Raw genomic sequence first — 27,917 nt, forward strand, 5'->3', positions numbered from 1 at the left:
CTGGGAAATTGCACTATGCGAGCAAGAAGAAAGGCAAGATACACAGCTTTTTACAGCTCTGAAATAGTTTTTGACGGCAGGAGGGGTGTTAGGAGTAGTTAGGGAACACAGCCTGAGGTAGTTTAGAAAAGTTTATTTGGTGACAGGTACTTTTTAATAGCAACCACACATTCTGCATATGTTCCCTGTAACCCATCCTGCCTGATATGCTTGGCTCCTGTGGCCCCTGTTGTCTTCACTGCTATTTTTTCCATGGAACCATTGTTTCTTTTGTACCCTCCCCCGCTCTGGATATATTTACCAGCCGTCTCTTCTTGTATTCCTGTCCGTACAGATTTCCTGGACTTTACGCTTTTCTCTCGTGTTCCCCTGATTGGTAATAAGAGGGCGTCCTTCTCTGTTAATAGTAGATAACAAGTTAGAAACACCCTAATTATTATTTAAACTTAATGAGATTGAGTGTGGAGTTGACCATTCCCAACCAATTAGATCGCTTCTTTCATTTTTTAAAAAGGTTTCTGAAGAATGAAAGTAGCGATCTGATTGGTTGCTATGGGCAGCTGCACAGCTCTTCCTCTACACAGGTTTTGAGAAATCTTACCCCAATAATTTACATTTACATTATAATATATACAGTGATCCCTCAACTTACAATGGCCTCGGGTTACAATATTTTTGGTCTTTTTTGTAATATGAAACGGAACTCATCATACAATGTACAGACAGTCCAGATCTGTGAAACGTGTCAATGGCCGAAAGATCTGACCAATCAGAATGGGCAATTACTGGTAAAACCCCTGTATTATTGAAGTGTATGCACTGACTGGTGTCTGGTAGTGCCCCCTACAGTACAGGAAGGTATTACATGTTCTATACTACTCTTTACCTGTATTACTGAAGTGCATGCACTGACTGGTGTCTGGTAGCGCCCCCTACAGTACAGGGAGGTATTACATGTTCTGTACTACTCTTTACCTGTATTACTGAAGTGTATGCACTGACTGGTGTCTGGTAGCGCCCCCTACAGTACAGGGAGGTATTACATGTTCTGTACTACTCTTTACCTTTATTACTGAAGTGTATGCACTGACTGGTGTCTGGTAGCGCCCCCTACAGTACAGGGAGGTATTACATGTTCTGTACTACTCTTTACCTGTATTATTGAAGTGTATGCACTTACTGGTGTCTGGTAGCGCCCCCTACAGTACAGGGAGGTATTACATGTTCTGTACTCTTTACGTTTATTACTGAAGTGTATGCACTGACTGGTGTCTGGTAGCGTCCCTACAGTATAGGGAGGTATTACATGTTCTATACTACTCTTTACCTGTATTACTGAAGTGTATGTACTGACTGGTGTCTGGTAGTGCCCCCTACAGTACAGGGAGGTATTACATGTTCTGTACTCTTTACCTGTATTACTGAAGTGTATGCACTGACTGGTGTCTGGTAGCACCCCCTACAGTACAGGGAGGTATTACATGTTCTGTACTCTTTACCTGTATTACTGAAGTGGATGCACTGACTGGTGTCTGGTAGCGCCCCCTACAGTACAGGGAGGTATTACATGTTCTGTACTCTTTACCTGTATTACTGAAGTGTATGCACTGACTGGTGTCTGGTAGCGCCCCCTACAGTACAGGGAGGTATTACATGTTCTGTACTCTTTACATGTACCACAGTTAGTTGCTCCTTTGGACACCAGGTGAGGGCGGCTCCATGTTACTTTTTTAGGACATTGCGTGTACTTTTGGCTGTCCGGGCATGCTGGGAGTTGAAGTTTTGCAACATCTGGAGGACCACAGTTTGAGACCACTGTTTTAGAGTATGTGTGCATCTATATACTAGCGGAGCGGCCTCACCATAGAGCTGCAGCGTGAAGAGATGGCTGTGCACTCGATGGACCTCCCTGAAGGTGGCCCGCCTGGTGACAAAAGGAATTCCGAAAACTCGCGGGTCTTTCCTGGTTATGGGGGAATTACGTCCCAAGAAGAGAGTCTTATCGGAGCGAGGGGCCCGCAGAAAGATGCTCTGAGCCTCTTTAATGTGCTCGGCCCAGCTCTGCAACAACTGGTTAATGTCCTGGAAGAAACAGTCACCAAAGACCGAAATATCAATACTTTTACTTAAATATACTTCATAAAACATTTGCCTTTTATAGAAATCATGGCTTATAAAAAACACCACTAGGGGTCCCCATACCATCCAGAACATAATCCTGTCTGGCTGCAGCATCATCTTTGTCCCAGCTGAATCACAGGCTGGGACAAAGTCCAGGTAGTGAGGGCGGGACTAGCACTCCTCTGTGCTCACTCCTGTCCTATCAGACTGCAGCGTGAGAACAGAGAGGAGGGGGTTAAAGAGCAGCTTGCAGTAATTGGATAAATAGACCCAGCACTGCACAGCAGACTCAGGGAGGAAGATGAGTCATGCCGAGGGAAGACACTCCCCTTTTAGAGCACTGAATGACAAACCAAGTGAGCAACAGATAGAAGGTATTTGTGAGAGAAATATAGGTGCTAGACACATAAAAATTATACGTATATGATCAGGATTAGGTACGTAGTAACATATACCATTTTTTGTGGGATATGACCGGTATGCTTTAAGTCCTCTCATGCACAACAGTAGTAGTAAGATAAAGATGTCTCACCGCCACCAGCGCCGCCTGGTTGTATCTCCTCAGAGCAGCCCCAGCAGACTTCGCCATGTGGCCGCGGTTCTGGGCATCATGGACAGATTGTGCGCTGCCCCTTTTAGCTCTAACTGTGTACCGATGGAAAGTCTTGTGCTGTAGCGCCTCCTTTCTGCAGAAAAGATACATGGCATGGCAAAGGTGAGTGCATAAGTCACGATCCTATACATGCAATGTCGCAGGCATAAAAAGTAGATTTTTTTTGTACTCACCGTAAAATCTTTTTCTCGTAGCCTTCATTGGGGACACAGATACTGATGGGTATATGCTCTTACCCCTAGGAGGCGCTGACACTATGGAAAAAAAGCTCCTCCCTGGCAGGATATACCCGCCCACTGGAAGTGAGGTAATCAGTTTTGCCACAAAGTAGTAGGAGAAGCCAACAAGAGATATGTCCGAAGGACCCTAGAAAGGAAACTCTGATAAAAAACGCAGAACCAAAAGAGATTATCCGGACAAGACATGAAGAAAGGGGTGGGTGCTGTGTCCCCCAATGAAGGCTATGAGAAAAAGATTTTACGGCGAGTACAAAAAATCTACTTTTCTAGGTCGCTCTTCATTGGGGACACAGATACTGATGGAACGTATCAAAGCAGTCCCCTAGGGTGGGAAAAACAACTCACAGAGAGAGAGAGATAGAGAGTCAGTCCAGAGACTGAACCATAACCGCCGCAATGCTGCGGGCGAGGCCCTGGGCCGAGACGCAACCGGGGCAAGAATGAGCATCTTGAAGTCCCCACAACCCATTGATGGGGGAGGACACCAGGAAAGAAATCGTCCTGTGCAGAGACCAAAGACCCGATGGCCGCATAGAGATACAAGAATTGTCGTCCCGGTCGCACACCATCCTGGAAGGCAGGAAGAAGCCAAGTCCCAGGAAACCCCGGAACCAGCCGGAGAACCATCCTGGCAGGAAAAGGCAGTGGAAATGCAGAACCAGCTGCCTAGGCAGTATTAGAGAAGGTCACAAGATGCCCTGTCGTAGGACCAACTCGGGCCAGGGGTAGAGTGGCGGACTAGACAGACGGGACACCAGAGAATCCCCCAGGGGGAGACGTCCACTTGGAGACCCGGCAGGAAGAGACAGGTATAGTGTTTGTAGTCCCGAACTCTTCCGGAAACGGAGTTCCGGATGCTTCCAGGCCGCATCCAGAACCCGTCAATTCAGCATGAGAACTGAAAGTCTTAGAAGACGGACGAGAGCGTCGGAAGGAGACTGCTGGAACGGAGTCCACAGTCTCAGGGTCCTGTAGGTGTGAGGTGCCCTTGATTATCATGGTCAAGCCATCCACCATGTCCGCTGTGCGAGAGGACTGCTCTGCATCCGATCCGTGGGTCAAGCTAGACTCTGATAGCTCCCAGGGGAGTGAGCAAAGCACTGAGAGAGCCGGTGGCCGGGAAACAGGATCTTGCCCAGAAGCACTGGCAGGCGAAGTGTGGGACCTGATGCGAACAGGGGAGGGGGAGCAGTAGCGCACTCTGGGGACCGCACTCGCCCAAGTGAGGAGATGGCCCTTACTAGGAATCCTGCAGAGGATTGTGTGGCTTGCGAGGACACCGTCCTCGATTTCTTCAGCCTGAATTAGGCCACGCTGCATCATGCCAGGCTGCCATAATGAGGCGAGCAGGGTCAGTGCGGGACCCGGACCAAGGGTACAACCACCATGCGCTTGGCATTGGCGATAAGGGGTTGCTGGCCCATACTCTATGCACCGTGCACAGTTGTCGCATGTGGGAGATCAGGCAGCACCAAGCTCTTCGCCCCAGACCGGCATTACCGTCAGGTACTGGGGAGAACCCCAGGCAGGGGCCGGCTCGGCCACAAAAAGGCCCGCAGGGGTGTTCTGGACAGAAGGCAGAGGGTTGACATGCCTATAGAGGCCGACAGCAGCACACTGGCAGGCTGCAGTAGAGGAGATAGCAGCAGCAGCAGTGACAGCGGCGGGGTCAGAGAACTTAGTCCACAGCGATAGAAGTAACAAAACCAAAAGTGCCCAAGGTGGGAGAGGGGTATATTACAACTAAATACACCAAACCCCAGTCACCGAGTTACCTAGGTGACGGGGTATAAAACCCCTATTTTAAAAAATAGCCGCCTTATTCGTGTTTATTATTAAAACGTCACGTTTATTGAAAATACTGTTATAAAAGGTCCCATGTAGTGCATTAAAGAATGCAGCACAGTCCCAGAACAATAATGGAGTTGAACTTTTTTGATTGACGCTCCTGTATACTGCGGCGATAGAAGCACTCTTCTATTCACAGCAGAGGAGGGTGTTCAAACCATCAGTTTGCGCGCTGCAGGGGGGGTGGGGGGAGGAAGAAGGGGGCGGGCCTAATGTCGACAGTGCGCGGTGCAAAATTACCAGCCCGGAAAGGAGGAGGTGCACTAGTATGTGCGCCGTTCAAGAACCCGCTCCGCTGAGCGGGCAAGGGGAAGGAAAGGGGCCACTGGCAAAATGCCCTTGCAGCACAAACAGTCCTAACTTGGCGCGGGTGCAGGCCCGGGCACAGAGATGAGGTGATGTCGGCTCCCGACGCATAGTAGGAGCGCAGGGAAAGCCGCCGGGTCTAGATGTAGGTGGCTCATGGCGCTGCCTAATAGTGCGGAGAAATAGGGCATTACCAGGAAAATAGAAACTAGCAGAGAGCCGCGGGGGGAAACGGAGTAGCTCCCCCTTAACCCTTAGGCCACCATTGCTGCTGAAGTCAGGAGATGCAGAAGCTGCATGAATAAAATAGCATGGGTTAACCCCTCACTGCCCGGACTCCATGAACTGCACCTCCAGAAGCAAGGGCCTATTACCACTGCTTGTTCGTTAGGGGGGGGGCATACTCACCTCAGCTGTCCCCACATACTCACCCCTCGATGTCTTCAGTCAGCATTAGGCCACGCTGCATCATGCCAGGCTGCCATAGCGGAGCGAGCAGGGGCAGTGGGGGACCTGGACCAAGGGCACAATCTCCCGTCGCTGGCCATTGGCGACGGCCCATACTGTTATGTTCCGTACCCCTTTGTCGAATGTGGGAGATCAGGTAGCGCCATGCTCCTGTCGCTCATCCTTGAAAAATAACAAATGAAAAAGAACCTAACTATAAGTACTTAACTAGAAAATAATAAAATAATAGGCCAGGCCTGGGGAGCTCCCAGACCTGTGTCTGCCTCCTGCTGACACTAGCTAAAACTGATTACCTCACTTCCAGTGGGCGGGTATATCCTGCCAGGGAGGAGCCGACTTTTTTTTCCATAGTGTCAGCGCCTCCTAGTGGCAAGAGCATATACCCATAAGTATAGGTGTCCCCCATCTGTATCTGTGTCGGAGAAGAGCGACCGAGAAATTGCAATTTGCAAACGAATTGCGATTTTTTTTTAACTTATTTTAGATACTTTTTGCACCTTGCTTAACAAGGAAAGGGGGGGGGGTGATTTCATGGGAAAGGGCTGTGGCTTCTGTGGAATGCTTTACATTAAAATGGCAGTGCCACTGAGTCACATTGCGATAAATATGGCGCATTTTTAGGCTATCTAGTCTAAGTTTGCACTGTCCAACTCAAAGCCCACCAACCTGTTGCAAAACTACAACTACCAGCATGCCCTGACAGCTGAAGGCTGCTGTGACAGATTGCCACACGTTGGGGACCAAAAACTTCCAGCTGTTGAAAAACTACAACTCCGAGCATGCCCAGACAGCCGAAGGCTGTATGGGCATGCTGGGAGTTGTAGTTTTGCAACAGCAGGAGGCACACTGGTTGGGAAACACTGCTTCCAGCTAAACCCCATAATGGGGGAGATTTATCAAAACCTGTCCTGAGGAAAAGTTGCTGAGTTGCCCATAGCAACCAATCAGATCGCTTCTTTCACTTTTAACAAGGCCTCCGCAAAATGAAAGAAGAGATCTGATTGGTTGCTATGGGCTACTGGGCAACTTTTCCTCTGGACAGGTTTTGATAAATCTCCCCCAATGTACTTACCCCTTATAAACAGCTCCGGCAAAATGACCCCCGCCGGCCATGAGGATCACCACCACCGGCTGCTCCTGCAAGCGCTTCACACAACTCAGCAGGTGCTCGGGCGCCACCTCCGTGTCCTAGAGCAGGATACAGTAATAATGAATGTATATGGCATCTGACCACTGGTTATATGAGGCAGCGGATTAACTCTCACCTTCCCTAACCCCAGCACACAGCGGTAGACAGAGAGAACCCGCTGCTCCCCGTTCCTGAAGAGGACCCTCTGTGCGCGGCTGGACGGGGCCATGATAGGAGACGGATCAGTACTTGGCTCCGGGGTCGTCTCTGTCTCCAGTTCATCAGAGCTCTCCGAGTCCGAACCAGAAATGCTGGAGACATCGCCTGAAAGACATTGAAGAAACTTATTATTAAGTTAAGACAATTATTAAGAGGTTTCCTAGATGTGACTTATACTTCACCTGTCATTGCCTCGTCACTCAACCCCTCCCCTGCCCACATCTTGTCCCCTAACCCCTCCCCATGTTATGTCTCCCACCCCCTCCCCTGCCCACATCTTGTCCCCTAACCCCTCCCTATGTTACGTCTCCCAACCCCTCCCCTGCCTACATCTTGACCCCTAACCCCTCCCCTGCCCACATCTTGTCCCCTAACCCCTCCCCATGTTACGTCTCCTAACCCTTCCCCTGCCCACATCTTGACCCCTAACCCCTCCCCATGTTATGTCTCCCAACCCCTCCCCAGCCCACATCTTGTTCCCTAACCCCTCCCTATGTTACGTCTCCCAACTCTTCCCCTGCCCACATCTTGACCCCTAACCCCTCCCCATGTTACGTCTCCTAACCCCTCCCCTGCCCACATCTTTAACCCTAACCCCTCCCCATGTTAAGTCTCCTAACCCCCCCCCTTGCCCACATCTTGTCCGCTAACCCCTCCTCATGTTAAGTCTCCTAACCCCTCCCCTGCTCATGTCGTCTTCCAACCCCTCCCAATGTTTCGTCGCCCAACCCCTTCCCTGCCCACATCTTGTTTCACAACCCATCCACATGCGTCATCTCCCAGGCCCTCCCCTGCTTAAGTCTTATCTCCCAACCCTTTCCCTGCTCATGTCTTGTCATCCAACCCCTCAACTGCTCATGCGAAAAGAAGAGATAAAAAGATGGAGGACAGCGCCTCTCGTAATACAGTTGGGTATATGAACCTGCAGGGTCCCCTTGGGTAGGTAGGACTCTCACCTTTTAAGCCTCTTGGCTTATAAGCGTATCACCCTGTATAGGGGTACCGATGAATGTCTTTGGAGCTGCAAGTCTGAGGTGCCTGGACTGATATCTTGTGCAGGAACCCGTAATGGAAATGAAGAGTAACAAAATGGCCGTCTCAGGATTAGCATATCCCTTCTTCAGATTGCGAGTGTTGCTATTATGTATCATGTTTTATTCATTTTAATATAAATAAACAACGTTTTTTACATCTGCCTCTTCTGGATCACCTTCATTCGAGCAGCGCCATCTCCAGTGCCTTCATTTTGTTACTCTTCACTCCCCTGCTCATGTCTTATTCCCAGCCCCTCACATACCCACATGTCCTTATCACCCATATCTCATACTCCAATCCCTCCCCTATTCATATCGTGTCTCAACCCCTCCCCATGTCTCGTCTCCCAAGCCGTTCCCTTACTAATGTGTAATTCCCCAACCCCTTCCCAAGTCTCATCTTTCAGCCCCACTTTTGCCCATATCGTCTCATCTCCCAACCCCCCATGTCTTGTCTCCCACCTCCTCCCCTGCTAATGTGTTGTTCCTCAACCCCTTCCCCTGTCTTATCTCCTAACCCCGCCCCTGCTCATGTCTTGCCTTCCAATCCCTCCCCTGCTCATGTCTTATTCCCAGCCTCACCCACATCTTGTCCCTCATTCCCTTACCTACCCATATCGTATCCTCACCCTCCAACCCCCCTCACCTGCCCCAGTCTTATCCTCCAACCCTTTACCTGCCCAGAGGCCAAACCATATGCCATTAAGGCCGGGTTCACACCACGTTTTTGCAATACAGTTCCCGTATATGTTTTCAATTTGAAAACCGTACGGAACTGTATTGAAAACCGTATGCGTTGAGTCTCCATTGAAAACCGTATGCCTAACGATGCATCTGGTTGTGTTCTTTTTGCATCCTGTATGGTTTTGTCAGTTTTTTTCCCGTAACCAAAACCATAGCCTACCATGGTTTTTGGTCCAAGTGAAAAACCGTATTGAAACGTATGTTTTTTTTTTTTTTAACATGGGAGTCAATGGGAACCGTACAGAACTGTATGTGTGTACGATTCCATCTGCTCAGTTTTTTTCTTGGAATTTCAATCAAACAAGTGAAACTTTATTCATAATGGAGTGAAAAGTTAAAAACGTATACTTTTTTTTCTTAAAAAACGGATGCAATCGGACATCATTTTTCAAACTGTATACAGATTAAAATTTGTACACACATTTTGACACCGTTTAGTCCGGTTTTGAGGAATCAGTTTTTTTTTTTATTAAAAATCTGATACGGGAAATGTATTGCAAAAACGTGGTGTGAACGCAGCCTGAGAGATACGCAGCTGCACTGAAGCCTTAAGGTGACCTATTGGTTCCTTTGCCCCACGAGGAGACGAGTATTAGAAAGTGCACGATAGTCAATCCCTGGTACAGATTTTAATTGGATCCAAGTGTCATTTGCCTCTTCTCCCGGTCTCCTTCCCTTCTCCTGCCCTGACCCCTTCCCTTCTCCTGCCCCTGACCCCTTCACTTCGTATCCCTGACCCCTTCACTTCCCTGACCCTCACCTGCCTGTGTCTTCTCCTGGAAGTCTTCCTCACTTAATGCTGCGGCTCCTCTGATTCTCCTTTTCAGGTTAAATCGATGCCAGTCCAAGGTGTAATGTTCTTTCTATAACACAGAAATGTAAGGTCACTAATCTCCAGTAATAAATCAGTTCTGATTAGTCACCGACTACTTCTGTTCTGTGGGGTGGATGAGAACACAAGATACAACGTGACCCGAGATGCTCTGTCCACAATGCGGTCCAGAGAAACTAGACAAAATGTGAACATCTACATCCCTTATTGTGGTAATTCTATCATTATACTCCGGCTCATGACATTTTCCATGCTTTGCCCTGCAGCTGTTCTTGTTTTGATTGGCTGCTGTGTTTAAGTAACAGCTCAGCAGGAGAATAGACAGGACAAGAATCAGGGACAACACAGATACAGACCACTGTTTCCCAACCAGGGTGCCTCCAGCTGTTGAAAAAACACAACTCCCAGCATGCCTGGACAGCCACAGGCGGTCCGGCCATGCTGGGAGTTGTAGTTTTGCAACAGCTGAAGGCACACTGGTCGGGAAACACTGCCCTTCGCTATACATCATACCACATGCTACATTGACATTCCTATACACATTATAAAACAATGTCAAACAATAAAGCCAATGGCTGTCCGGGCATGCTGGGAGTTGTGATTTTGCAACAGCTGAAGGCACACTGGTTGGGAAACACTCCCCTATGCTATACATCATACCACATGCTACACGGACATTCCTATGCACATTGTAAAACAATGTCAAACAATACAGCTAACGGCTGCCCGGGCATGCTGGGAGTTTTGCAACAGCTTGAGGCACCTTGGTTGGGAAACACTAATCCAGACTATATAAGTTACCTGGTCCTCCCTGGTGTCAAATGTGCACTGACACGTCAAGCAGGTCATCCGATCCGAAATCTCCAGGATGTTTGGTGCTTTTGCTTCCCTGTCTGTTATTTCTAAGAAAAAAATAATAATCATATAAAATAAATTAATAATTTTTAAATAAATTTTTTTTAAATTGTCTGTTGCTATGTGAAATCTATCATCAAGCTGCTGTTCGCGAATCTATTTTTTCCTCCTACTTTAGATGCATATAAGCAGGTAACACAGATGACGTTTTTGTGCTATTTTTTTCAAGAATTTTTATTTATTGCGTTAAACACCCCAGATAACATTACATAGAAGTCAATAAGGAAATATAAAACGTGCTCACTTTTTCCTCCCCCAAAAACACAGCATGCCGCAGGTATCGGCAATTATGGCATTTTTCTTCCTTAGACCTCCACTGTTTTTTTCCTGCATGTGTAAATGTTCATTACATTTTTTTTGTTCCTTTTCAATATTTTACTTTGAAGCACTCAGTTTTTTTTTTTTGCCCATATCATGCATCATATGTATACAAGTGCTGCTATCTCTATGGGATCAGGATATATAGTAGTTATACACCTCCCCTCCAGCTCTATCTGTATACTGCTGCTATCTCTATGGGATCAGGATATACAGTAGTTATACACCTCCCCTCCAGCTCTATCTGTATACTGCTGCTGCTATTTCTATGGGATCAGGATATATAGTAGTTAAACACCTCCTCTCCAGATCTATCTGTATACTGCTGCTGCTGTCTCTAGGGGATCAGAATATATAGTAGTTATACACCTCCCCTTCAGCTCTATCTGTATACTGCTGCTATCTCTATGGGATCAGGATATATAGTAGTTAAACACCTCCTCTCCAGATTTATCTGTATACTGCTGCTGCTGCTATCTCTGTGGGATCAGGATATATAGTAGTTATACACCTCCCCTCCAGCTTTATCTGTATACTGCTGCTTCTATCTCTAGGGGATCAGGATATATAGTAGTTATACACCTCCCCTCCAGCTCTATCTGTATACTACTGCTGCTATCTCTATGGGATAAGGTTATATAGTAGTTATATACCTCCCCTCCAGCTCTATCTGTATACTGCTGCTATTTCTTTGGGATCAGGATATATAGTAGTTATAACCCTCCCCTTTAGCTCTATCTGTATACTGCTGCTATTTCTTTGGGTCAGGATATATAGTAGTTATAACCCTCCCCTTTAGCTCTATCTGTATACTGCTGCTATCTCTAAGGGATCAGGATATATAGTAGTTATACACCTCCCCTTTAGCTCTATCTGTATACTGCTGCTATCTCTATGGGATCAGGATATATAGTAGTTATACCCATCCCCTTTAGCTCTATCTGTATACTGCTGCTGTCTCTATGGGATCAGGATATATAGTAGTTCTAAACCTACTCTGAGGTTGTGTTTACAATTTGTATTTTTGTTGCGTTTTTTGATTCTACCAGAATTGCAGAAAAATTGCACCATTTTACTGGGACTGAACAAATGGCAATAATTTGCATCATTTTTGCAGACGTTTTGGAGAATAACAGCAAAAACTTAGTCAGAATGCGGTAGAGCAAAGGCTACAAAAATGTGGTAAAAATACAACATGTGAACACAGCCTGAAAACTACATATCAAATAACCTTCCCCTCGTGGTAATATTTCTCTAAAAAAAACGCACTATGGGGGAGATATACCAAAACCTGTCCAGAGGAAAAGTTGCCGAGTTGCCCATAGCAACCAATCAGATCGCTTCTTTCATGTTTCAGAGGCCTTTTCAAAAATGAAAGAAGCGATCTGAAGAAAATGCATCAAAACTGCGCATAATGTGCACTGACCCAAACCCACTTAGGAGTCTCAGCTGCTGGAGTCTAGACATTTCCCGGAGTACTTCTTTAATGAGAAATCCCTGAATCACATAATCAACAGATCATGTGACTTGAAATGGGGATAAACTCCCCAGAAATAAAAATACAACCAATAAATACATGGAAAAAAAAGCGTCATAAAAACTGCTGATGGTTTCCCGATTTTTTTTTTTTATTTGTTAAAGGGGTACTCCACCGGAATTTTTTTTTTTTTTGGTTTTAAATCAACTGGTGCCAGAAAGTTAAACAGATTTGTATATTACTTCTATTTTTAACCCTTCCAGTACTTCTCAGCTGCTGTATGTTCCAGAGGAAGTTCTTTTCTTTTCGAATTTCATTTTTTTTCTGACCACAGTGCTCTCTGCTGACACCTCTGTCCATTTTAGGAACTGTCTAGAGTAGAAGCAAATCCACATAGAAAATCTCTCCTGCTCAGGACAGTTCCTGACACAGACAGAGGTGTCAGCAGAGAGCACTGTGGTCAGACAGAAAACAAATTAAAAAAGAAAAGAACTTCCTGTGGAGCATACAGCAGCTGATAAGTACTGGAAGGATTAAGATTTTTAAATAGAAGTAATTTACAAATCTGTTTAACTTTCTGGCACCAGTTGATTTAATAAAAAATGTTTTCCAGGGAAGTACCCCTTTAAATCAGGAGCCTCTTCTTCCTATTGTTACCCATAACCCCTTGGATATCATTTGCGGCCTCTATAGTGGTTCGGGCTTTAATACCTGGAGGCGGCTTCACCTTCTCTTCCGTAGAATCGTCTTTTCCATTGGCGTTATTATTGAGGAAGAGGCCCGACAGCAACGGACTGGATGGACTCAGGTCAAATAGACTCATTGCTTGAATTCCAGCAGATCTGAGAAAACAAAAGAATAAATTAAAGGGGAACTCTGGAGGTAGAAAAATGTTTTCAATTCAACGGGTGCCAGAAAGTTAAAGGGGTATTCCAGGCCAAAACTTTTTTTATATATATCAACTGGCTCTGGAAAGTTAAACAGATTTGTAAATTACTTCTATTAAAAAATCTTAATCATTCCAATAGTTATTAGCTTCTGAAGTTGAGTTGTTGTTTTCTGTCTAACTGCTCAATGATGATGTCACGTCTCGGGAGCTGTGCAGTTCCTATGGGGATATTCTCCCATCATGCACAGCTCCCGGGACGTGACATCATCATTGAGCAGTTAGACAGAAAACTTCAGAAGCTAATAACTATTGGAAGGATTAAGATTTTTTAATAGAAGTAATTTACAAATCTGTTTAACTTTCCAGAGCCAGTTGATATATAAAAAAAAGTTTTTGCCTGGAATACCCCTTTAAAGGGATACTCTGTTGAAAATGATTATTTTTTGCCCAGGAAGTTAAAAAGATTTGTAAATTACTTCTATATAGAAATCTTAACCCTTCCAGTACTTATCAGCTGCTGTATGCTCCACAGGAAGTTCTTTTCTTTTTTAAAGGGGTATTCCGGGCAAAAACATCTTATCCCCTATCGAAAGAATAGGGGATAAAATGTCTGATCACGGGGGGCCCGCAGCTGGGATCCCCCCCTCCCCGCGAACCCCGCGAACTGCGTAGCTGCGTCTGCAGTTTCGGAAACCGCCGGGCTTCCGAGACGGGGACTTGACGTCCCGCCACGCCACATCCATTCATTTCTATGGGAGGGGGCGTAATGGCCCCATTTCTATGGGAGGGGGCGTGGCGTGACGTCACGTCCCCGTCTCGGAAGCCCGTCGTTTTCCGAAACTGCAGACGCAGCTACGCATAGAATGCGGGCTGCTGCAGGGAGATCGCGGGGGGTCCCAGCGGCGGGCCCCCCGCGATCAGACATTTCATCCCCTATCCTTTCGATAGGGAATAAGATGTTTTTGCCCGGAATACTCCTTTAATTTCCTTTCTGTCTGACCACAGTGCTCTCTGCTGACACCTCTGTCCGTGTCGGGAACTGTCCAGAGTAGGAGCAAATCCCCATAGCAAACCTATCCTGCTCTGGACAGTTCCTGACATGGACAGAGGTGTCAGCAGAGAGCACTGTGGTCAGACTGGAAAGAACTACAAAACTTCCTCTGGAGCATACAGCAGCTGATAAGTACTGGAAGGATTAAGATTTTTATATAGAAGTAATTTACAGATCTATATAACTTTCTGGCACCAGTTGATTTGAAAACATTTTATTTCCTCCGGAGTATCCCTTTAAGAGAATATTAGAAATATTAGCGGATAATAGAAAATTTTGGAGCAACCAGTGCCAGGCAGCTGCTGCTAAGTCAAATAAAATCATAGGATGTATTTACATACAGTGCATTGACATAGCAGCCGCGAGGGTTATATCCGGAATACAGACAGGTAAATATGATTTAATACACCCAACTGGGTGAAACCTTCATATAGGGTATTGTTTTCCAAACAGTGTGGCTCCAGCTGTTGCAAAACTACAGCTCTCAGCATGCCCGGACAGCCGTTGGCTGTCCGGGCATGCTGGGAACTGTAGTTTTGCAACAGCTGGAGCCACACTGTTTGGAAAACACAGATAAAGGCATAGGGAGGGATTCTTTATGGTAAGAGCAGCCACCCTATGGATCTGTCTGAATGCTGGCTGCCTAATAGGGGTTGTAGTCCCTTCCAACACTATGAGACAATACGGCTTTTATCAGATAACTAACATGGAGAATGTAAGGTCACTCAGCTTTCCCGGACTCTTCTATAGTGACTCCTTACAGTAAAGATTATCCTATGTCCAGGTAAGCTGAGTGAGCTCATGTCCCTGCAACTGTCATTCAGCTTTCCTATGTTCCTGATCAGATGCAGCGATGCAAGTTAACCCCTTAAGGACCGAGGGTTTTTCCGTTTTTGCATTTTCGTTTTTTGCTCCTTGCCTTTAAAAAATCATAACTCTTTCAATTTTGCACCTAAAAATCCATATGATGGCTTATTTTTTGCGCCACCAATTCTACTTTGTAATGACTTCAGTCATTTTACCCGAAAATCTACGGCGAAACGGAAAAAAAAAATCATTGTGAGACAAAATTGAAAAAAAAAAACCCTGTTTTGTAACTTTTGGGGGCTTCCGTTTCTACACAGTACATTTTTCGGTAAAAATGACACCTTATCATTATTCTTTAGGTCCATACGGTTAAAATGATCCCCTACTTATATAGGTGATTTTGTCGTACGTCTGGAAAAAATCATAACTACATGCAGGAAAATTTATACGTTTAAAATTGTCATCTTCTGACCCCAATAACTTTTTTATTTTTCCGTGTATGGGGCGGTATGAGGACTCATTTTTTGCGCCGTGTTCTGAAGTATTTAGTGGTACCATTTTTGTATTGATAGGACTTATTGATTGTTTTTTCATGATATAAAAAGTGACCAAAAATGCACTATTTTGTACTTTGGAATTTTTTTGCGCGTACGCCATTGACCGTGCAGTTTAATTAACAATATATTTTTTATAATTCGGACATTTCCGCACGCGGCAATACCACATATGTTTATTTTTATTTACACTGTGTTTTTTTTTTATGGGAAAAGGGGGTGATTCAAACTTTTAATAGGGGAGGGGTTAAATGATATTTATTCACTTTTTTTTTTTGCAGTGTTATAGATCCCATAGGGACCTATAACACTGCACACACTGATCTTTGTTATCCCATAGGGACCTATAACACTGCACACACTGATCTTTGTTATCTCATAGGGACCTATAACACTGCACACACTGATCTCTTATACTGATCATTGTTATCCCATAGGGACCTATAACACTGCACACACTGCTCTCTTATACTGATCATTGTTATCCCATAGGGACCTATAACACTGCACACACTGATCTCTTACACTGATCATTGTTATCCCATAGGGACCTATAACACTGCACACACTGATCTTTGTTATCCCATAGGGACCTATAACACTGCACACACTGATCTCTTATACTGATCATTGTTATCCCATAGGGACCTATAACACTGCACACACTGATTTTTTACATTGATCAATGGTTTCTTATAGGAAACCAGTGATCGATGATTCTGCCGCTTGACTGCTCATTCGGCGATCGGACAGCGAGGAGGCAGGTAGGGACCCTCCGGCTGTCCTATAAGCTGTTCGGGATGCCGCAATTTCGCCACGGCTATCCCGAACAGCCCACTGAGCTAACCGGCATACTTTCACTTTAGACACGGCGTTCAACTTTGAATGCCGCATCTAAAGGGTTAATAGCGTGCGCTATTAGCCACGGGTCACGGCCGTTGTTAGAGGCCGGGCCCGACCCGCTATGTAGATTTATAGATCGGGAGCGGACACATGACGTTCCAGTACGTCATGTGTCCTTAACCTCTTAAGGACCAAGGACGTATGAGTACGTCCTTGGTCCCGCTCCCGTGATATAACGCGGTGTCCCACGGTGACCCCGCATCATATCACGGCGGGCCCGGCGTCATAGTGAAGCCGGGACCCGCCTCTAATAGAGCACGGCACTGATCGCGGGCTCAAAGCTGAGCCATGCGGCTAAAAGTGAAAGTGAAAGTTGCCGGTTAGCTCAGGGAGCTGTTCGGGATCGCGGCATCCCGAACAGCTGTACTACAGGAGGAAGGTCTCTTACCTTCCTTCCTGCAGTCCAATCGCCGATTGAATGCTTCAAGCCTGAGATCCAGGCTTGAGCAATCAATCGCCGAAAACCCTGATCAATGCATTCCTATGGAGATGCATTGAACACAGTTAAAGATCAGTAAATGCAATGTTAAAGCCCCCTATAGGAGCTATAATATTGCGAAAGGAAAGTGTAAAAAAATCATTAACCCTTTGAATTATCCCTTCCCCTAATAAAAGTTTGAATCACCCGGCATTTCCAATAATAAAAAAAAAAACTGTGTAAATAAAATCAAAAATAAACATATGTGGTATCGCCGCGTGCGGAAATGTCTGAATTAAAAAAATATACTGCTAATCAAACCGCACGGTTAATGGCGTATGCGCAAAACAACAAAATTCCAAAGTCCAAAATAGCGTATTTTTGGTCACTTTTTATATCATGAAAAGATGAATAAAAAGCGATCAAAAAGTCCGATAAATACAAAAATGGTACCGACAAAAAATAAAAAAGTTATAGGGGTCAGAAGATGACATTTTTAAACGTATACATTTTCCTACATGTAGTTATGATTTTTTCCAGAAGTGCGACAAAATCAAACCTATATAAGTAGGGGATCATTTTAACCGTATGGACCTACAGAATAATGATAAGGTGTCATTTTTACCGAAATATGCACTGCGTAGAAACAGAAGCCCCTAAAAGTTACAAAATGGCTGTATTTTTTCAATTTTGTCGCACGATTTTTTTTCCCGTTTCGACATAGATTTTTGGGTAAAATGACTGATATTATTACAAAGTAGAATTAGTGGCGCAAAAAATAAGCCATAATACAGATTTTTAGGTGCTAAACTTTAAGAGTTATGATTTTTTAAAGGTAAAGAGGAAAAAACGAAAGAGCAAAAACCGAAAAACGCCCGGTCCTTAAGGGGTTAAGGAGTTAGGAGTACTCCGTAGAAAAACTTTTTTTTTTATGAACTGGTGCCAGAAAGTTAAACAGATTTGTAAATCACTTCTATTGAAAAATCTTAATCCTTCCAGTACTTATCAGCTGCTGAATACTACAGAGAAAACGCTTTTCTTTTTGGAACACATAGCTCTCTGCTGACATCTCTGTCCATTTTAGGAACTGTCCAGAGCAGCATATGTTTTCTATGGGGATTTTCTCCTACTCTGGACAGTTCTTAAAATGGACAGAGATGTCAGCAGAGAGCACTGTGGTCATGATGTATCCTTTTTTTTTCCTGTCCCTGCCTATTGCCCATCTATCCCTAATCCCCTTCGCTGCCTTAAAATTGTTTTTTACTATATTAAAAATGCCTTTTTGTCTGCCTGGTAGTGTGCTCACTTACCAGGCAGACTTCCCCAGCAGGCACCACGTCACTGATGCCTGCTGGGGGGCCGACTTCCGCCCTTAGTTCACCTATACAATGTACCTCCAGCTGTTTCACCACTACAACTCCAAGCTTGCCCTGACATCTATTGGCTGTCAGGGCATGCTGGGAGTTGTAGTGGGGAAACAACTGGAGGCACACTGTGGTGAAAACATTATCTGTGTTACGGCGTCACATGAAATTTTACCTCACAATGGGAGGCGGGGCGGCGTGCAAGGCCAAGGAGCCTGAACACATCCTCTTTGTTCAAATCGCTCGCTCCTGCCTGTCTAATTGACAAGCAGGGAGCGAGCGCAGCCTGACTGAATCCGGACCGATGCCCGGCCGGGATTGGTCCGAATCAATCTGTGACATCATAGCAGGCTGCAGCCGGCCACTAGGAGGGAGACCCCTAGTGGCCGGATTTCAAAATCAAAATAGAGTGTTTTAATTACAAAAAAGTAATTAAAGTATATTAGAAATATGTTGTAGTACATCAGTACTACGACATATAAAAAAAAAAAAAAGTTCATGACAGTGCCCATTTAAGGATCTTTCAGGAACATAGGAAAGCTGAGTGACAACTATTACAGTGCCAGCCAATACCAGTATCAAGTATCATTACATACATCCAGTAAAGCCAACAGCTGTCTGGGTGTGCTGGGAGTTGTAGTTTTGCAATAGCTGGAGGCACCCTGTTCTTAAAACACTGCTTTTGAGTAATGTTATGTGCCCAGGATAGCAGGGTGATGGTGTTTCCCCCGACATCAGCCATTACTCAGCTCTTCTATGTTCCTGAATGGTTGCAGAAATACAGCATACGGGACTTAGGAAAGTATTCTCCAACCTCTTTCGAAACTACAACTCCCATCATGCACTGACAGCCTTGGGTTGGAGCCTACCGCTCCAGATCAGCGTTCTCCAACCTGTGGCTGTTGCAAAAACTACAACTCCCAGCATGCCCTGACAGCCTTTAAAGGGGTACTCCTATGGGGGAAAAAATTTTTTAAATCAACTGGTGCCAGAAAGTTAAACAGATTTGTAAATTACTTCTATTTAAAAATCTTAAAGGGGTATTCCAGGCAAAACCTTTTTTTTTATATATATATATCAACTGGCTTCGGAAAGTTAAACAGATTTGTAAATTACTTCTATTAAAAAAAACTTAATCCTTCCAATAGTTATTAGCTTCTGAAGTTTTCTGTCTAACTGCTCAATGATGATGTCACGTCCCGGGAGCTGTGCATGATGGGAGAATATCCCCATAGGAGCTGCACAGCTCCCGGGACGTGAGTCATCAGAGAGCAGTTAGACAGAAAACAACAACTCAACTTCAGAAGCTAATAACTATTGGAAGGATTAAGATTTTTTAATAGAAGTAATTTACAAATCTGTTTAACTTTCCGGAGCCAGTTGATATATAAAAAAAAGTTTTGGACTGGAATACCCCTTTAATCCTTCCAGTACTTATTAGCTGCTGTATGTTTCAGAGGAAGTTCTTTTCTTTTTGAATTTCTTTCCAGTCTGACCACAGTGCTCTCTGCTGACACCTCTGTCCATGTCAGGAACTGTCCGGAGCAGGAAAGGTTTGCTATGGGGTTTTTCTCCGGCTCTGGACAGTTCCTGACACAGACAGAGGTGTCAGCAGAGAGCACTGTGGTCAGACTTGAAAGAAATTCAAAAAGAAAAGAACTTCCTCTGGAACATACAGCAGCTGATAAGTACTGGAAGGATTAAGATTTTTAAATAAAAGTCATTTACAAATCTGTTTAAGGTTCTGGCACCAGATGATCTAACAAAATAATAAAAACAATGTTTTTCAGCGGAGTACCCCTTTAAGTCACAGGTAGGGGGACCCTGGCTGCCCTAAAATGTTGTGAATTATGGGATATCCCACAGGAGGCCATGTAAACCTTCAGTGAATTCTTACAGCACAACATATGGGATCGATTCTAACATCCCAGCCTCGCTGCCTGCTGAACTACAACACCCAGCATTCCCACCATTCCCAATTGAGGCAGGGAACTCTGGGACTTGTAGTGCAGCAGGATTTCTAAGCCTCCTTGTCTGTTAGCAGAACAGTCCTCACCCCTCCATGCTGCTCGCGCCTGGACTTCAGCTGTTCCTGATAGTGATGACGTCACGGTACAGGGCGGGGTCTCCCGGGAAGGGGCGGGGCCGAGCGCGCAATCCAGGAAGCAGCTGATTACACGTGCGCTGGGGAGGAGGGATCGGATCCTGTTCACATTAGTCACTAAGAATATTTACTATTTATTATATTTACAGAGTACAGAATAAAGCTGAACTAAAACCATCCCTCTTGTTGTGTCATCTTCTTCTGATTCTTCAGGCGTCTTATTTGGACATTATCCTTCACTGTATGGGAAGGAATGATATAACGCTGTCACCTCAGTATTGTGCAGGGTCCATACAGTAGAATTCCCTTCCATGCGTTATACAGTATAGATAAATCCTAAATAAATATTGTGCTAAACCACTAGAAGCCACTAGATGGCAGTATAGGCTAAGAGATATGCAGAGATAATGCTCTAGTTACTATATTGTAAGTCTGTTTCCCAACCAGGAGTGCCTCCAGCTGTTACAAAACTACAACTCCCAGCATGTTGGACTATATAGTAGTATATAGTATAGGTCAGTGTTTCCCAACCAGGGTGCCTCCAGCTGTTGCAAAACTACAACTCCCAGCATGTTGGACTATATAGTAGTATATAGTATAGGTCAGTGTTTCCCAACCAGGGTGCCTCCAGCTGTTGCAAAACTACAACTCCCAGCATATTGGACTATATAGTATAGGTCAGTGTTTCCCAACCAGGGTGACTCCAGCTGTTGCAAAACTACAACTCCCAGCATGTTGGACTATATAGTAGTATATAGTATAGGTCAGTGTTTCCCAACCAGGGGTGCCTCCAGCTGTTGCAAAACTACAACTCCCAGCATGTTGGACTATATAGTAGTATATAGTATAGGTCAGTGTTTCCCAACCAGGGTGACTCCAGCTGTTGCAAAACTACAACTCCCAGCATGTTGGACTATATAGTAGTATATAGTATAGGTCAGTGTTTCCCAACCAGGGTGACTCCAGCTGTTGCAAAACTACAACTCCCAGCATATTGGACTATATAGTAGTATATAGTATAGGTCAGTGTTTCCCAACCAGGGGTGCCTCCAACTGTTGCAAAACTACAACTCCCAGCATGTTGGACTATATAGTAGTATATAGTATAGGTCAGTGTTTCCCAACCAGGGTGACTCCAGCTGTTGCAAAACTACAACTCCCAGCATATTGGACTATATAGTAGTATATAGTATAGGTCAGTGTTTCCCAACCAGAGTGCCTCCAACTGTTGCAAAACTACAACTCCCAGCATGCCCGGACAGCCTTCGGCTGTCTGGGCATGCTGGGAGTTGTAGTTTTCAACAGCTGGAGGGCCACAGTTTGGAGACCACTGCCTCAGATGGACAGACGATCACGTCACAGTCTGATCACGGGAGTATCGCCAAAGGGGACCGGCAGCGGCGGTGGCTGGAATATGGAAGCTTGTATGTGATGTCACGCCACCTCCCCTCCATTCATGTCTATGGGAAGGAGCGCGGCAGCTGTGGTCGCCAGTCACCCGGATGACTGGGGTGCTGCAGCAGGTGACTCTGTTCGGCAGCAGAAGTGAATGGGGTGCGCTGCTTCCGTTAACAGTATATGTCACCATCCCATTTTCAGCTGGGTGCCGGCAGTGTGTTCCTACCCTTCACGAATGCTTTGAGACATTTTGATGATTATGGCGCAACGACACCAAACCTCCGCCGCAGTGTGAACCTGTCCAAAAAAAAAGCCATGACCTGTGGACACTCCCAGCTCGTCTGCAGGTGATGGGTCTATGGGACGCACCTGAGATCCGGCCATATAACACCCAGCAGGCTGCACTGGGCACTACCTGTGCTGGAAGCCTGTTTAGTAGGTAAGTGGTGCTGGGTTGGGGGCTGTAGTGGGATTTTCTATTCTCTGGCAGCTGATCCTCTGTCTCTTGTTTCCAGCTCAGAGCTGCAGGTTTTCTGCCTCTACTAATCCATAGTATTTGGTAAGAGGCTTTATTGATGGTGGAGCAGAAAAATCCTACTGGAGCTGATTCACCAAAAAGGCTTGTGGGTGACCCTGGGTGTTCCCACAGTAATACAGTGGTCCCACCAAGTTACAATTGGAATCAGTTCCAGGACCACCATTGTATGTTGAGACCATAACTCTTTGGGAAACTGGTAATTGGTTCTGAAGCCCCAAAATGTTGTCTGGGAAAAAAAAAAGTGAGGACTAAAGAAAAGTTAACTAAAGTCCTTTTAAATATATAAAAGTAAGAAAGATCTGCTGGGAGCTGTAATCACTGTCTATGTAGAGGACAGGAGCTTCTTCAGGGTCCTGTACAGTACAGTGTATAAGAGGAAATAAAACACTGCCCTTGATGTCCAAAGGAGCAACTAGCCCTGGCACAGGTAAATGGTGCAGAACATGTAATACCTCCCTGTACTGTAGGGGGCGCTACCAGACCCCAGTCAGTGCATGCACTTCAGTAATACAGGTAGAGTAGTACAGAACATGTAATACCTCCCTGTACTGTAGGGGGCACTACCAGACAGTGCATGCACTTCAGTAATACAGGTAAAGAGTACAGAACATGTAATACCTCCCCTGTACTGTAGGGGGCAACACCAGACCCCAGTCAGTGCATGCACTTCAGTGATACAGGGGTTTACCAGTAAAATGGCCATTCTAATTGGCTTGTTGTTCCAGCCCTTGAGAGGTTTCACAGATCTGGACTGCCCGTACATTGTATGTTGAGTCTGATTTCAAGTTACTATGATCCAGAAAAGACCATTGTATGTTGAGGGATCACTGTACTATTGACTGGGCACACTTGTATGTGATGGTCCTGGAGTCAGACCCCATGACTTTGGGGTCTCCATATAATTCCCTGGAAAACCCAGCTATCACTATAATCCCATATACAGTGGACTCTGCTTTACATAACTGACTCTGCAATATGGCCTGTCAACGACACAGGTATGAGACCCCCTGGGATGTTGTAGTGTTCGGCTTGGAATGTATTGGGGTCCCTCCATGTCTGATGTAGGAGAACAAAGGCACGTACATATAGATGAGCAGGAACCAGTGGTTTATGGGTTTCAGATACTACCTAATACTGTAGTTCTGGGCCTAGGACCTAATACGGGCCTGTGTTACATGCCAGGATGCCACCAGCTGTTGCAAAACTACAACTCCCAGCATGCCCGGACAGCCGAAGGCTGTCCGGGCATGCTGGGTGTTGTAGTTTTGCAACAGCTGGTGGCACCCTGGCTGGGAAACCCTGCCCTATACTATGGTTTTTAGTCTTGCCCCACTGGATATGGCAGCCATGAAGTCCAGACCCCTTGTTTCACATCCACAATCCTCTTTCCCATCAGACTCTGAATAACCCAGTATGAAGTTCTCTCCTGCATCACTGAACAAAATGGAAGCGGGGAGCCAGAGATCTGCGGAGAAGAAAGGCCGAGGAAAGTCCAAGAACTACTCCAGGTTCATCTACAAGGTTTTAAAGCAGGTCGGTGCGGTGGGCCGAGAGAAATTCCCAAAACGTAGGCAGGGTTCACACCACGTTTTTGCAGTACAGTTCCCATATACGTTTTAATTTGAAAACCATATGGAACTAGAGATGAGCGAACTTACAGTAAATTCGATTCGTCACGAACTTCTCGGCTCGGCGGTTGCTGACTTTTCCTGCATAAATTAGTTCAGCTTTCCAGTGCTCCCGTGGGCTGGAAAAGGTGGATACAGTCCTAGAGTTTCCTAGGACTGTATCCACCTTTTCCAGCCCACCGGAGCACCTGAAAGCTGAACTAATTTATGCAGGATAAAGTCATCAACTGCTGAGCCGAGAAGTTCGTGACAAATCAAATTTACTGTAAGTTCGCTCATCTCTATACGGAACGTATGCCAAACAATGTATCCGGTTGTGTCTATTCTGCATCCTGTGTGGGTTTTTTTTGTTTACATGGGAGTCAATGGGAACCGTATAGTATACGATTTAACTTTGCACACTTATTGGCATTTCAATCAAACAAGTGATACTTTATTCATAATGGAATGAGAAGTTAAAAACATGTTTTTATTAAAAAATAAAAATGCAACCGGACATATTTCAACTGTGTACAGATGTTTAGTCAGGTTTTATGGAATCAGTTTTTATCAAAAACCTGAAACTGGATCTGTATTGCAAAAACGGGGTGTGAACCCGGCCTAACTGATCACCAGTAAGGCTGCATTCACACCATGTTTTTTGCAGTACAGTTCCCGTAACAGGTATTTGATAAACCGATTCCTCAAAACCGGACTAAATTGTACCAAAACGTGTATGTGGTGTCTGGGGTGTTGCAATGATACAGGGCCTGGTGGTATTAAAGGGGTACTCCGGTGAAAACCTTTTTTTCTTTTAAATCCACTGGTGGCAGAAAGTTAAACATATTTGTATGTAGCAAGGAAGAAAAGTAACACGTAGCGACTCACCACTTCTGTAGAATCTTGTTTAATGGTGCTGGTAAGCGTACAGCTAGCACAAAACAACGGGAACGGGTGTGCAGGGAGGGCTAGACGTAAATTACTTCTATTAAAAAATCTTAATCCTTCCAGTACTTATTAGCTGCTGAATGCTACAGAGGAAATTCCTTTCTTTTTGGAACACTGATGACATCACAAGCACAGTGCTCTCTGCTGACATCTGTCCATTTTAGCAACCATGCATAGATGTATGCTAAGGGCAGCATGGTGGCTCAGTGGTTAGCACTGCTGCCTTGCAGTGCTGGGAACTTGGGTTCAAATCCCACTAAGGACAACAATAAATAAAGCATTATTATATCAGCAGAGAGAACTGTGGTCGTGATGTCATCAGAGAGCATTCCAAAAAGAGAATTTCCTCTGTAGTATTCAGCAGCTAACAAGTACTGGAAGGATTAAGATTTTTTAATAGAAGTAATTTACAAATCTTCAGTACAGTAGAGAATAGAATAACATCGGCACTCACCGGTCTTCTCTTTAAACAGGCTTCTTTATTGATACATACTCACAACATGAAATGCAGTAAGGGAGAGGGACCCGTGCAGGGGGGGTACGTAGTAGGCAACAGACTCTGTTTCACTCGTTATACGAGCTTCATCTGGATGAAGCTCGTAATGGCCGGATGAAGCTCGTATAACGAGTGACAGTCTGTTGCCTACTACGTACCCCCCCCCCCCCCCCTGCACGGGTCCCTCTCCCTTACTGCATTTCATGTTGTGAGTATGTATCAATAAAGAAGCCTGTTTAAAGAGAAGACCGGTGAGTGCCGATGTTATTCTATTCTCTACTGTACTGAAGATTTGAACTTTGCTACTACGTCAGAGCACCACCACATCTCTATCGGTTTGTCCTAGTCACACACCCGCCGTACAATCCAGCCTAGCCAATAGGAGCAGTGCCGAATATCACATCTTTGCCCTTTAATTTACAAATATGTTTAACTTTCTGCCACCAGTTGATTTAAAAGAGAGGTTTTTCACCGGAGTACCCCTTTAACCCTTGTCATGACGCCAGGGTGAGGGTGAGGTTTGCTTAGTATTGCCGTCAACCGGCCCACAAACGGCAGGGATAATAAACAGAATGTCCACAGCAGATTTAATGAGAACTGGAAACTTACTTGAACTTTATGCAAACAGTCTTTACAATTGTACAGTTTCTCTTGAGGTAACCGGGATGCAGGTTCCTCACAGGCTTTGCTGGGACTTGAAGTCTTTAGCTTTAAGCAGGCCACTGTGCTACTAATTATAAGATTTGAGTGGAATAATAGTCACATAGGATTTGTAGGTTGAGCTTTGTAACTCCACGGTTTTAGTGGCTGCTGGTTCTTTAGGCTTTGGCTTAGATGACTTGAATGAAGAGATACAGCGATTGTGCTTGATAGTCTGGAAGTAAGAGTGCAAGAACCAAGAGAGCGAATTTAGTGACTAGAGCCCCTTATATACACTAGGGAGGCTGGACTAATCCCATTGGCTGCAAAGCCTGGAAGTCCTGAACCCAGAGAACTCTGGGTATATCACATGACCCTGGTAGGGCCTAAATATCTGTACAACCATTATAATTGATCACGTGACCTAGGTAGGTCCTATACATTCACTATACAGAAATATACTATATGTTTAGGGTTCATGAAGGTTGTATAAATGTATTTGAGGTGACATAGGGTGAGCCCTGTGGAAATGAGGGGACTTTAGACAAGGACAGGATAAGGTCCTGTACCGGGACACCACATGTACAAACTTTAACCCGTATACAGTTTAAAAAATGACATCCTGTATCTGTTTAAAAAAAGGTAAAAGGTACATTAACTTTGCATTCCATTCGGTGTGCACTGCGCACATGCAAACTCAAAGTATTGTGCAAACCAGATGGAACCATACACATACACATACACATACACATACACATACACATACACACAGTCCTCATGGTAGGCTATTTTGGGTTCGGGGGAAAAAACGGAAAAATCTTGCAATACACAAAGTACACAACCAGATGCATCATTTGTCATAACAGTTTTCAATGGAGTCTATGCATACAGCTTTGTACAATCTTCAAATTGAAAATGTATATGGGAACTGTGTTGCAAAATGTGGTGTGAATGAAGCCTTATACTAGTTCTGGATATGACTGAGGTTGTATCACTACATGCTGTGAGTTGTAGTTGGTGAAAGGCTGCACTAGAGTTCTCCTTTATTGTGTTTATTCTTATTCTTTCTTATCTCCATCTCGTTCTCAAGGTCGTTCCCAATAAGATAATTTTCCTGTAACTAAAAGTTTCTTGCTAAAGAATTTCACTATCTGTTAATTGGCGCTATGTACCCTGGGAAGAATTATGTAAAATCAAAACAATATCACCTTTTAGATGTGTCCACATTTTTATTGGTCAATGCAAATACACCCTTCTGCCTTTTTTTATACTGATGCTTGATTACATTTAGTGTTCACCATACTTGTCTTTTCCTATGAGGGATACACTCTCCTGGTGCCAGAGAAGGTGACACAAACCAAGGTAGAACTAACGCACTATATGCCAGGGGTATATAGTGAGGACTAGCAGATCCTTTCAATGACCAATATGGGGGGGGGCATTCCTACACCACTTAGAGGCTATGGCAAGCTCTTCCAGAGCCCTGAATGGCAAATATGATTTCTATATGGCAGTGTTTGCTTACCAGTGTGCCTCCAGCTGTAGCAAAACTACAAATCCCAGACGGCTTAAGGCTGTCCAGGCATGCTGGGAGCTGTAGTGTTGCATGTTTCCCAAACAGGGTGCCTCCAGCTGTTGCAACACGACTCCCAGCATGCCCATACATTGGCAGCTTATAAATGCCGTTTGGTTATATCTGTTCTGATTGTTTTATGCTCCCTGCAGGGCCCTCAGGAGCAGAGCGTCTGTCTGTCCAAGGAATCCGACCTGATCTTCACCATAGCGTCTGAAGCCGCCAGGCTGTCCTTATATAACAAGAGGAGAACCATCACCAGGCGGGAGGTGGAGTCTGCAGTGCAGAACATCACAACCTCGGGGCGCTCCACACACTCTGCAGCCACAGAATGAAAAATGTGTTTGTCATGGGTTTTTAAGTGT

General features: G+C 45.0%; 2 protein-coding genes across 5 annotated transcripts in view; one reads left to right on the forward strand and one right to left on the reverse strand.

Annotated features, from left to right (window-relative positions):
- ANKZF1 (ankyrin repeat and zinc finger peptidyl tRNA hydrolase 1) overlaps nucleotides 1-20,453 on the reverse strand; it is a 33,497-nt gene extending 13,044 nt beyond the window's left edge. Inside the window, exons 1-9 of one of the 2 annotated variants that reach the window (XM_056535381.1) lie at nucleotides 20,147-20,190; nucleotides 12,975-13,105; nucleotides 10,355-10,455; nucleotides 9,482-9,584; nucleotides 6,861-7,048; nucleotides 6,668-6,783; nucleotides 2,654-2,807; nucleotides 1,863-2,082; nucleotides 302-397 (exon numbers count right to left, since the gene is read on the reverse strand). In XM_056535381.1, coding sequence (XP_056391356.1) covers nucleotides 302-397; nucleotides 1,863-2,082; nucleotides 2,654-2,807; nucleotides 6,668-6,783; nucleotides 6,861-7,048; nucleotides 9,482-9,584; nucleotides 10,355-10,455; nucleotides 12,975-13,105; nucleotides 20,147-20,175 — 1,138 coding nt within the window. In that variant the 5' untranslated portion in view covers nucleotides 20,176-20,190. Of the gene's footprint in view, nucleotides 1-301; nucleotides 398-1,862; nucleotides 2,083-2,653; nucleotides 2,808-6,667; nucleotides 6,784-6,860; nucleotides 7,049-9,481; nucleotides 9,585-10,354; nucleotides 10,456-12,974; nucleotides 13,106-20,146; nucleotides 20,191-20,305 lie in introns of those variants that run through there. The other variant, XM_056535382.1, reaches the window with a different exon arrangement.
- On the forward strand, nucleotides 347-27,892 carry LOC130284724 (histone H2B type 3-B-like). 3 transcript variants are annotated; one of them, XM_056535400.1, is made up of 3 exons: nucleotides 347-406; nucleotides 23,686-23,822; nucleotides 27,705-27,892. In XM_056535400.1, exons 2-3 carry the CDS (start codon nucleotides 23,703-23,705, stop codon nucleotides 27,885-27,887), a joined length of 303 nt encoding a protein of 100 aa, XP_056391375.1. In that variant the 5' UTR covers nucleotides 347-406; nucleotides 23,686-23,702; the 3' UTR covers nucleotides 27,888-27,892. The 3 variants fall into 3 exon arrangements, with proteins under 3 accessions (XP_056391375.1, XP_056391373.1, XP_056391372.1); XM_056535398.1 differs by lacking the exon at nucleotides 347-406 and adding an exon at nucleotides 9,646-9,765; XM_056535397.1 differs by lacking the exon at nucleotides 347-406 and adding an exon at nucleotides 22,096-22,190.
- Nucleotides 27,893-27,917: the final 25 nt, after the last annotated feature.

This window comes from Hyla sarda, chromosome 8 (genome assembly GCF_029499605.1).
Source record: "Hyla sarda isolate aHylSar1 chromosome 8, aHylSar1.hap1, whole genome shotgun sequence".
NCBI classification, from domain to species: domain Eukaryota; kingdom Metazoa; phylum Chordata; class Amphibia; order Anura; family Hylidae; genus Hyla; species Hyla sarda.